This window comes from Rhea pennata, chromosome 5, assembly GCF_028389875.1.
Source record: "Rhea pennata isolate bPtePen1 chromosome 5, bPtePen1.pri, whole genome shotgun sequence".
Lineage (NCBI taxonomy): Eukaryota > Metazoa > Chordata > Aves > Rheiformes > Rheidae > Rhea > Rhea pennata.
The window spans coordinates 52,214,868-52,227,295 of NC_084667.1; the positions used below are offsets into that span (position 1 = coordinate 52,214,868).

The window sequence follows — 12,428 nt, forward strand, 5'->3', positions numbered from 1 at the left end:
GAAAACTGAAAGGTATTGAACAGTTTTACACTATGATATAAACATAAAACCATTTTAACCGGCAAAACAAAGTTTATGTTAGTGATTTGCCCCATTCAGGTATCATAACTCAAATAGCTGTCCTGACCACTACAGGATGAGTCAGATCATGTACGATATGCAAAAAAGGCTTGCTGCATAGATAGTAGAAATCTAGCAATTTCCAAAATATGATGCTATACTCCTGCACACTGAGCATTGTGTTGCTCAGAGACAGTTAATAATAAACAACTAGACATAAGGAGGGAGAGGAGAGAAGATATGCTAAACTTCTGTTTGCCTCTGCAGCTTTGATTCAAGACTTCATGAGATGTCTGCCCATTCAAAATCCAACCAGTGCAGTCCAAATAGGGGTCCTTCTTTAATAAAGCGTGGAGGAGAAAGTAAGGATAGCCTGTTACTGATATGCATAAAATAGTCTAGTAATCAGAGCACTCATACAGGAAGCGGAAGACCTACTTTCAATTCTGTGGTTAGCTCCTGCTGTTCCCAAAGGAATATCTTAACTATAGGATCACATGGAGATAGGTAAAATGCATTCCTATTGTTGAAGCTCGATTACAAAGGAGTCAAGATGACAAGACCCATAAGATAGGAAGAATAAATAAAGAACTTATAGTCTCTAATTCAATGGACAGGATATCCAGTTGGTGTTGGAGAGATGAAGTTTCATGCTTGTGCTAGGATTGTTTCCATCTTTTTAACCTTGCAACTACTGAACAAACAGCCCTTGGACCTACGATTGGAAATTACATAGTTGACTCTCAATAACTTAAAGGGTGTGTGTGGGGGGGGAGAATCTAGCTATACACATCGAATCGTTCTAACCATTTTTTTTTAATTAGTGTGAATTCTTAAAATACCTGAAATATTTTTTCTGAAGTCTGTGGGGTGGCTGCAGGAGAATATGTTGGATCCATTTCTGTAAACTCTTCTGCAAAGTTACTGACATCCAATTCATCTCTGATTACTGGTTTAAATGGAGCTGATACCTTTTTGGCAGCTAAATCATCCCAATTTAAATTCTAAACAAAAAATTTGAAAATAAGTTTAAATCAAGTGAAAATTTAACAGAAAATATATTGAAAAAAGAGACTTATCCAGAATAAAACAGTTCTAAGCCCATTTGCTATATCCTGTAAGCAAAAGCATTCAGATTATATACTGCTAATTTCCTTCAGTAAAGCCAACAAATATTGAATTTGTGTATAGCCATAATCAAGTTTTAAAAATAATTAATTGAAAGAAAAAAAAAATCTAGCTTTCATGTGCAAGTAGAATATCAAGAGCCAGACTGAGTGATATAATGCTCAAAGAGAATGAGTTTTCAAAAGTTAACTATATTATTTGCCATTACTCCTCCATAACATACATGCAACTACAACTCCTTATGATTCTCATAGGTGAGAGTCTTCCTTTCACCAAATATAAGTACTTTTTGAATTTGCATACAACAGTTTATGGATTTCCTAAGAGATACAAAGAATAATGTTAACTTATTAACAAGAAGATTATTATTTTAATATAATGATGGTAGTTAGAGCATGCTTCATTATAATTTGTTAAGAAAGCTCAAGTAAAAATTTTTTACAACTCTGACTGTGTGACAACTCTGGATTCACATACCAGTGCTAAGCTAGAAATAGGGACTACAGATAGGTAGTTGTAAGAAAATAGTTTTGTTATTTTAAATGAATGGAACTGAAATTAAGTCAAGATTAGCCAATGCTGTATAAGGAAAAAATATATTTTCCAAAACAAGCAGTGAATAAAGGACATGAACTCCATAGATACTTGTTAGACCCTGTGTAAGATGAAGGAAATGCAAAAGGAACAAACTGTAAAGTTAAAAATCCAAGATACTGCCTATGCTGAATGTTAAGATAATTACACTGAAAATATCTCTTTTACAGTTCTAATTTACATTATCAATTTTAACCAGTCCAACATTTACATTAAAATTTAATTAATTTTATAAGTAACATTAGAAATTTACACTTAACCTTTTTTTTAACTTTATTTTTAAAAGTACAGAAACTATTTTAACAGCAATATAAGTAACCATATAACAGAGGCAATACACTCTTGTGGCATCATTTGAATCCAAATATTAATACAGTCAGATCTGAACAGAATTAAAATCTATTAATTCAGAGTAATATTAGATTAGATGAACTTTTCTTCTGTATTTTCTTTTATCATTAATGTGAAAAATAAAATAGTTTTCTCCATTTTTTTCAAATATTATTAATAAAAATATCGGTGGAAAAAAATTAAACACACAACACAGAGTTTTCTATTAAATCCCCTGCTTTAAATATTGTGGCTTTTAACTGCTTAAAGTAATAATTAGAAACAAAGACAAAAGGAAATGAAAAGCTACCACGTCCTTGCTGTGGCATCCACATAAGTTATACATAAGCACATAGATTTCCTTAGTTACTTCAATGCAATCACTCATGCAATTACACCACCTTCTAAGCTAAAGGGACTAAAATAGAATAAGCAGAATCTGGGAAGATTTTATATTTACACCTGTGTGTGTGTGTGTGTGTGAATTTTTTTTTTCTTACCTGGAAAAAGGGGTGTTGTTTGATTTCATCAGCATCAGTTGGACCACAACCTAGTCTCTTCTTGGGATCTTTCATCAAAAGACGCTGAATTATATCTTTAGATAATGCACTCATTTCTTGTGGATAAGGTGGCTCGCTTTTTAATATTCTCCTATGAAAACAGACATAGTAAGATTGATTTGGTAATTACTTAGCATATTAAAGTGTTTTTTAAAAAAGTTGTTATAGTAACAGTACTGTTCAACATTCCATTTAACTTCCACGGTACTCAAAGACAGGATAGCAAATGTGAAATCAATTTTCCTGTGTGTTTTAAAGCAAATACAGGAAGATAGGAAGATCTGGGGAACAACTGACATGTAAGCACAACACCTGCAGAGATAAATTAGGAGTTAAAATAGTCAAACTAGTGAGTAGATGGATAAATATCACCTATCAGAAAAAAGTCATCATGACTTTTGTAAAGGGAAGTTCCTCTACAAAAACTGCTTAGTAGTTTTCAGAAGGGGTTAACAAGGATGTGGGTAAGAGTGACTTGACTGATGATAGCTACGTGGTTTTACAAGAGGCTTTCAGCAAACTCAGATGTTTAAGGAAGCTAAGTTGTCATGGAATAAGAACAGTTCCGGCATACATAATAATTGGTTAAAAGACAGAAAACAGAGGATTGGAGTAAACGGTCAACTCTTGCAACAGAAGAACGTCACCACTAGAGGGTTATTCAATGGGGTTATGTTGGGACTTGTACTGTTGAATAGACTCATAGTTGAACTGATGAGCAATGAGTTCATCAGTACAAAATTGTAACTTAAGTTTCTGAAGGACAGACAATGAAGTATTGCAGAAGTTTCTTATAAAGCCAGGCAATAAAAATAACAGGTAATTTTCAGTTTAAACAAGTCTAACTTAATCCACATGAGAGAAAAACAATCCTAGTTTCACTGTGCAACAACTGATTCTGAGCTTACTGTTATTATTCATAAGACAGATCTTGCAGTTAAAATGGACAGTTCCACGAAAACATCAACCTAATGCTTGACATCAGACAAAACACAATTCCACTGTTACAAATTACTGGAAAAAGAACAGAGAACAAACAAAAAACAATTATACAAGGTGTGGACAAAACACACATGGCATATTGTCTGCAGTGTCCATGTCCTCATCTCAAAAGGACACGCTAGAAGCAGAAAAGTTTGAGAAGAGTAACAAGGTTACAGATGCCTACACCTGACTGCAAGTGAGGATAACAAAAATCAATAGTGCAAGATCTGAAGCTCACATTTTTGCTTCCACAAGGTAAAATACACAATCAAATTATACAAGACTATACTGAAAATATCATCACAGTTGACCAACAAAAACATTACGTTTATACTAAAACTCTTATAAACTATCATTAGTATCCTAAGAATTGCATCATAAGCATCACCAGAAAGATACCTCCCAGTGTTCAGGGAACAAGAAAAAGTGATCTCAAGCTGTAATCCTTTTTGAGGGTAGAGTGGCAAGCTTTCAGAGCAGAGTTTTCACCTTCAAATTTGAAAGTGAACAAATCTGAAATAGAACAGCAAAAGTCAGACTCTCTTGTTCCAAGTTTGGAGTAGGTTTTAAAAAAACCTTTACTGAAAGGTTGATGTGATCTTTATACAGGGACTTTGGCATGATGTCATTAAAACCAAGTCTGATGGCCAGTGGTTTCTGTTATGTGGCAAAGGTTTCCTATCTCATTACTATTGGTTATAAAAGCATCATTACATTATCTTCTATCAGTTCTATCAGGACTCTGGATTCCTGGCTAAGAGTATAAATGATGTGCATTCCAGGTAGGTGTCTATAAGCTCTAGAATATTAATATGGACAACACTTCTGAAAATGCTATGCAAATTATAAGTTGGATTTAATGATTACTGTCCTTGAAAGGATGTGTCAGTCAGAGTCTTCACAGGTAAAGAATAAAGAAGAATATCTCAGTACACACCTGCTATGCATCTTCCTGTCAGTTTCATGAGGAAAAGGTTTCTTGCAGAACAATGAACAAGTTGTTCATATATCTAGTGAATGATCAAACTCTGAATCTCCTCCATGAAGCACAGATGAAGTCTAACAGTGTCAGATAAAAAGCCAGATAGGTTCTTTCTAGAGCCTTAATAGGCCAGATGTTATACTAGTATGCTAATACAGCACAACATGCTGTATATATAAGCTTGTATATTTATTTTTGTCTGTAACTTTTCTATATGTATATATATATATATATATTTATATATGAAAGTTAGACATATATACACACACATTTATATACCTATAAATATAGAGATTACATACACACACACACTTTTTTTTTCATGACCCAAAAGCTAGTAAGATTTTTTTTTTTAAATTCATTTGGAATTCTTCTGTAAGCTGTTGCAGAGCAGCAATATAGTCCCAAAACTTCATGTTTGTTTTGAGTCCCTATATCACAAGACCCTGAAAAGTCAGAGTTCTAAAGTGGATCTGCCTTTGCCCTCTCTTTTCAGTCAGCAATACACATCACTCACAGTCAAATTGCAAACAAATAAACAAACAGATCCCCCCCCAGCATTTATAAACAAAGCCCAGCCCCTGCCTGTGTCTTTGCAGAAAGAGCACCTTCCACTGTTTTGCAGCAATAAAAGTCTGAAATTACCCAAAATGAAAGGTTTTAGCTAGGAACACAAAGAGGGAGATTCCTGAATAGTTCTGTGAAAAAAATTTATGAAGCTTAGTATCTCATAACACCAAGCACATGAACAAAAAGAAATCAGAGATAGTATTTTCAGAAACAGAGTTTTCTAAGACAAACTAAACATGCACTTACGCTGCATGTCACGAAAGAAAGTCTGCAGTGTCATCACAAAAGTTACAATAAAAGAACAGAGAATGTCTCCTTAGAAAAGGAAAAAAAATTAAGAACTGTACAGCTACTATGTTTGACAGAAAACCTGAACAGTCCATCAGAGAAACAAATTTCAGAAGAAAACTTTAAGTTCAAATTTTAAGAGCCGATAGCCTTTGCTCCATACAAGTGAATACAATTTTGACAAAAAAATCTCCATGATGATTTTCCACCTGGGTAAAATAAGAAAAAGACCAGGATTTATTTAGAACAAGAATTTTTTCCTGAAACTTAGAAAAATCAAGCTTTATGAAAATTACATTTTCAGGAGCGGTGATCGAGTAGGAGAGAACTGAATTATTTAAATCTGCTGCAATTGGCATGTTAAAGTATGTTAAAGTTAGAGAACATAGTTTCTGTTTAGAATAATTCTGACATCGTGAAAAGAAGTTTATACGAGCACAAATCTCTCTGCCAGTGCTACTGATTTCAACATTACTGAGAGTTGCAAATGTCTTATGAAGTTACCTGCAATTCACTTGTCAGAGAGAGAGACTGAATGAAACCAGAAAGATCAAAGACAGCTGTGGAGAGAATTAGGAATCTGTTTGAATTATAGGTGTAAAATTACCTAGAATCTGCATACTAATTCAACATTATAGAAAAGGCTGCAGGCATAACTGAAAGAATTAGCATTCCAAAAAAAAGAAGACATTAAGTGTAAACTGAGGATGTACCCTTAACAACAAAAGGAATCGACTGTCAAAGCAAAAAGGAAATAAAGACCATAGCGTCTGGGCCAGAAACGCTTAGGATAGAGAGAGCTGTTATTTCTTGAAAGAGCTCATTTTACTCAAGCTGTAGATAAAAATTAGGGGAATATTTCTGAAAAGCCATAAATATGATAAGCTAGCTCATCTTGAAGGGTGGTGGGTCATTTCTTTCAGGCTTGCTCAAGTCTGAGATAGCTCAGCAGCTATCTGAATTGCTGCAAACTCTAGATAGTCCCCTTCAATCCCTAGAAAGTCTTTCTTTCTATTGTCCAAGAGGCACATCGTTTTCCTGCTCTTCTCATTCTCTGCTTAGCCTGCAGGATGACAGCTCACTGATACCTCCCTTTTCTCTTCTTGCCTGCTCTCCCTTTCTTCTAAGGACTTCCCAAATGCACTTCAATTGCTGCCCAAAGCAGCAGAAAAATCATCATCCCCCCAAAGGTTCCACATGAACTTCTCTATCCCTCAGCAGCAAGGAAAGGGAAGACAGCAATGTTCTCAGATGCTCAGCCACACTCATTTAAAAGGAATCCCTCAGAGAAAGAGCCATCAATGAAAAGGATTCCGGAAGCACGAGTAACTTGATTTCATATATCTTCTATTGGTTCAGTAGTCGAGTCTAAAATGTAGTCATGTAGTTGGAACTAATGAGATTTTTCAGTTATAAAACAGGAGCCTGCTAGTTAAAAGTGCTAGAGAAAAAGGAATTAAATCCATTAGTCTATCACTGCCATCAACATGAGGAACCTGAGTAAAACAAAGGAATGTCTTTTTGTCCAGCTGATCAATTATTAATTCTCATAAAAACAAGATCCTTTTGAAATCTCAGTTGGAATACAATTAAAATTGTCTATGTATAAGAAAGAAGAACACAAACTGAGTTAAGAAAAGGGTTTCTCAGAAAACCAGGAGATTGAGCGGCATCATTACCATAACAAAACTACATGAACTTATCTTCTAAATTTATCAAAATGAAAGATGAAAGATGACAGGAGTGCTGTCTACAGATGTGCGAACATCAGCTAGAACAAAAACTTAGTAAGGAACAATACTAGCATACGAAAATGAGGCAGTAACCTTTTCACAAGTAAATTTAGGTCCAGAATTAGGTTATTAGCCACCAGAGGAACAATGTTAGCAACCTTGCAGTTTCTCTGCTTTGAATTTAATCTCATCTCATCTGAAAATCTGAGATATTCAAGAGCACATGAGGACCTACCAAGAGACAGTCAAATCCTGTACAGCACATGTCTACACAGTTACCCAGCTTTTGGACAAACTATATCTGTAAAAACTGCAATCAGGACTATCTCTAAAAATATTAGTAACTGCTTAAGAATTCCATTTAGTATATCACACAGTCAAAATCACCAGTTCAGACGAAGCTAAAGCAAGCCACCAACAAAACTGCATACTATCTTCTAATCTTAAACAGATTAGAAAAGAGTTAATCTAAGTTTTTGCTCCATCGTGATGACCAAGCGGTTGAAGCCTGGAACTTTGTTTTGTTCTGGTTTCCCATTCAAATAGAGACCTAAAATTCAATGAACATGAGGCCTCAATCTTCAGATAAATTCTCTGAAATTATAACATAAGTAAAATAAATAATCTAAGCAGCTAATGTATGTTCTACTACCCATTATAGTATAGGGTAGTTCTACCACCCGTATCATCTTAAATATCAAATGGCTTCAGAAGAGGGACAGAACTGTGGTAGTCATATTCCATTAGGAATAAGATTATTGGTAGATTACAGTCTGGACTTCAAGTTGATTTTGACAGTTTTTTAAGTGTTCATCTCTCCACTTCTCCAGGAGAAATTCAGTAATAGTAAATGTTGAATTTTAGGGGAGATTTCAGTAAAATATTTATATGATATATATTAATAAAATAAACACTACTTGTGACAAGAAGAGGGGTGTAGGATACTACCCAATGCTTTAAATCTATAGTCTGATAGGACTGATCTAGCAATAGATGACAAAAAATCTCATCAGCTAAATACATCATTAATTACGTATCAAGATTTTTAACTTGACTTTTTCTGTTTGCATGTAATTTCATATTTAGTTTGACTTTCTTTTCAACACTAAACGTATGTACAACAGAGCTGAATACCACATACAAGTCTGTGGTTCCACCATAATTTAAATCAAACAGGTCTTTCTTGAAGGGCAGTTCTGTTATTTCAAAAATCTGCTAACGTTAATAAAACGTGTCTTCTTCCAGATGTCATTCTGTTAAGCAGAACTGAAATACCAAGAATATTACCCTAGTAGCACATTCTTCCTAAATTTTAGATTTCAACTTCCTCAAAATACATATTATGGAACTGGCACATTTTGTGAGTGAGCACATTCCCTGCCCCCACTACTGTTTTGAATCTTACCTAGAAATCTCTGCTTGGGAATTTTTCTCTCCATCAACTGTAAATGGTGATGCTCCAGTTAATAATTCATACATGAGAACACCAACACTCCACCAATCAACAGCCTATAGAACAAATAATTACATATGTTACGATACAGCAAAATAATATTGTTAATAAAAGGAAGAACAAAATAATGCGTCTAGTAAACAGCTAGAAAGAAGAAGAGGGCCCTACATATCACCAGAAGGATGCATATAGTAAAGCTTAAAGGACTGTGGTACTGACTTGAGATAAGTATGCATGTTTTATGATAAATTAATTTGACTTTGAAATCTCTCTGCTTGGGTTCTTAAACTCCCTTCTTAAACTGAATCCTCTTTTTGCTAGCTACTAAAGCAAATTTCTTTTCCATTTCTTTTTTCCCCCCAAAACACATTTTCATCTTCATAGCTGTGAAGGGGTAAGAATTCTAAAACAGATTCCAAATAAGAGACACCTAAGGGCTTCCAAAAAAGGAATGAGATCTAAAATTTTAGGAGCTTAAACATGAAATTTAAGAACTTTGAAAAGCACACCAGAAGACGATAGGTTACAGCTAAACAGGACACTCAAAAACTTCATGAAATTTTCCTTTTATATCCCTTGGCAATACACACGGTCTTTGACTTCCAATATTCTATTATTCTATTATTACTCATATATATGCTACTCATTATTCACAATGCTGATATCTCTCTCTCTCTCTCTCTTTTAATACCAGCATTTTAAAACGTGCCTCCAGATAATGCTATCCTTTGGCTATACTGTCTCTGATTTTATCTGACTATTCCAATACATGGAGCAGGCTATGAGGATTCAAGGATAGGTGGTTATCTGGGGAGTGAAAGCAAAAGTTTTCTAAAAATGATTTTTTTGAGGTAAACGTCTCAAATTCTCTGTACTCATATACTTTATCATCTCTGAAGCATATTTTTAATTATAAAAATAATTTAAAGTAACTGCTCTTTATTCACATTTCTGTCTTCCATCAGAAAGGATGTTACTATGAATAATAATGAAAGCACTCTAGATTCAACTTCATTTAAACAAAACTAATTTTAGCTATAGATGTTTGAACTCAGTTTTCGTTCTATGAAATCTGCAAATGCATGAAACTAAATTTCTGATTTGCTTGTATTGACAAAATTAATATAATACAGGAAGACAATTAATGAAACGAGACAAATGTAATTTCATTTTTAGTTTTTTTTTTTGTTTGTTTGTTTGTTTTAAGATATAAAAAAAAATCCAATTTGGTGTATTCAGCTAAGAATGTCTAAGAGGACAAGCCAAAGAGAACTCTGCTGTTAGGGATTATTGTATGTGCAAACAAGTAATGATCAGGGAATTTTTTCTTGGTACCTGTTTTTAAAAAAGAAAAGTACCTGCACAATCAGAAATCATTCAAACCTTTCTTTGTATATAACACTAGAGCAAGTTTTTAAGACTATCGATCTATCTAGATGAGAGCTTACAAAGTAAAAACACCGAGTAATCAAAAACAGAACTAGGCAAACTCATTTCATTTTTTTATTCTAAATAAGATCATGGGGGCTGTTGGATATGCAGCAAGAATGAAATATGCTAAAAACCTTTTAGTACTGTGCCACATTACACTAAGAGCAGTAAATCAAGGGAGAGAGAGGTAGAAATAACCACGATCACATGGGAACACAGGTAGCAGAAAAAGCTCGCTTATTTAGCAGCTGTCAATCATCTGCTGTCAAACCGTGATGCTATTTCTTACAGAATACCATAGGGTTCTGTCTTGATGAAAATATCGACTAGAACTGACAAAAGATAACAGAGTAGAGATTTCCTTTAAAATTAAGAAGGATATTAAATTTGCAAGCTCTTCAGAAGATGGAATCAGAATTCAAAGCAACTGACACACTAGAAAGATGCTCTGAAATTGGCAGGACGAAAGTAATGAGAAACAGTAAAGAGCTCAAACGTATAAATATAAAATTCCATTTATAATAATGATTAGCCAATCAGCACTGAAGAAAAAGATGCAGAACATACAGTACAATTCTATTTTGTGTTTAATACAAGAATTACAGAGGTAATCATTCTGCTGTACTCTGCCTGCCAACACCTAGATCAAACACTGTACCCATTATAGTGCTCCCAACTTAAAAGAAATGTATGGGCAAACTTGGAGACCAAACGAGAAGAATGACTAGAGAGAAAGAAGAAAGAATCTCTAAGGGAAAGTGTGAGTTTAATTAGTCTAGAAAAAAGAAGATAGAGGGAGACATAATATTTTTCAATATTTTAAAAGGCTATTGTAAGAGAAGTTGTGAACAACCATAGTCTATGACCACCAATGGAAAACCAAGTCAAATCAACCTAATCTACAGCAAAAACTCCCAAAGATTAAATATTCAGGAAAACTTCCTTGAGTAGTAAGCTATCAGAAGTAGTTATCTAGGGCTGCTGCAGAATTCCTATAGTGAAAGAGAGGTTTTTTGTTTCAAATATCATCTGAGAATAATGATCATCTTGATCTTTGCCTTATTGAAAAAATGTTGGACCAGCCACTTACTGACACATTTATTTATGTGTTTCATAATGAAACCTCAAGCTAAACTTGAAATTGAGTTCTGACAAGTGGAGAACATTTCATAGAGCCACATTAATAACCCACTCCAAACTTCAAGAAAACATTAACCCGTTTTACAATTTAAAGCTTATCAGAATATTAGTTATCTATGAAACAGTTGTTTTTCCACTGTGCTGAATTAGTTTTTAAATAACAGAATAAATAGCTGTGAGCTAAGTTTTTTATGTTCCTCCGCTAAAGTTTAAACACATTCACAAAAAAGATTTTAACAGAATATAAATAAACCTAAATAGCTTTATAAATATGCATTTATGATTTACACTAAAAATGCATCATATCCATGATTTTGAATATAGGTGATAGTTGACATTATGATGACTTGAAATAAAGCATGTTTAAATAAGATACTATCACAGTTCACAAAACAAAACTGAGCAAGAGAATTAAACTCTTTAGTAACAGAGGAAACTGGATAGAACGTACCTTATCATGCCCTGTATCTCCTCCTTTTACAATATCTGGAGCCATGTATTCTATTGTTCCACAGAAGGAATATGCTCTCTCATTCTATTAAAAAAAAAATTTATATCAAACAATAATATTATACAACTTATTTGGGACAAATATGGCTAACAGTTCCAAGATGCTGGCAGCAATTCTTCTTCAAATAGCTCAGAACTGCTAGCTACATCATATTCCGACATATGTAGAGATGTATCACAAAACGCTACAGAGTATTTATAATCCTTTATGCAAAATATAAATTATCATATATTTGTGTGGCAGTCTAAACATAAGCACACAAAAGTTAATGTATTGATATTTAAAAAACATTCCCCTAAGTCTAAATGAACTATACATTTCAGAATTACACAATACTCCCCAAGGTAATAAAGACACACATTCTCAAGGCTGCAATATCAATACACTAGACAATAAATGAAACCTTTAGTTAAAAAGAGCAGTCAACTATACACTTTTACAATTTGGCTAAATTGGATACAAGATCCTTTGGGTTCCCCATACTTAGGAATTTATTATGACCATTAGAAAAGTAATGTCCTTTCGCAACACACACATATATTAAAACAGAAGAAAAACCAAAAAAACACAACATTCTCTCAAGAGGAGATTTGGAGAGAGACAGAGAGAGAAAGAGAAAGGCAGACAGACAGAGTTGTAAATTTAATTTTATTCTACACACTGC

General features: G+C 33.8%; 1 protein-coding gene across 2 annotated transcripts in view; it reads right to left on the reverse strand.

Annotated features, from left to right (window-relative positions):
• RPS6KA5 (ribosomal protein S6 kinase A5) overlaps window positions 1-12,428 on the reverse strand; it is a 64,524-nt gene that overhangs the window by 12,975 nt on the left and 39,121 nt on the right. For both annotated transcript variants that reach the window (XM_062576379.1, XM_062576380.1), the window contains 4 exons: window positions 11,705-11,788; window positions 8,635-8,738; window positions 2,613-2,763; window positions 903-1,064 (listed from right to left, as the gene is read on the reverse strand). In XM_062576379.1, coding sequence (XP_062432363.1) covers window positions 903-1,064; window positions 2,613-2,763; window positions 8,635-8,738; window positions 11,705-11,788 — 501 coding nt within the window. The remainder of the gene's footprint in view (window positions 1-902; window positions 1,065-2,612; window positions 2,764-8,634; window positions 8,739-11,704; window positions 11,789-12,428) is intronic.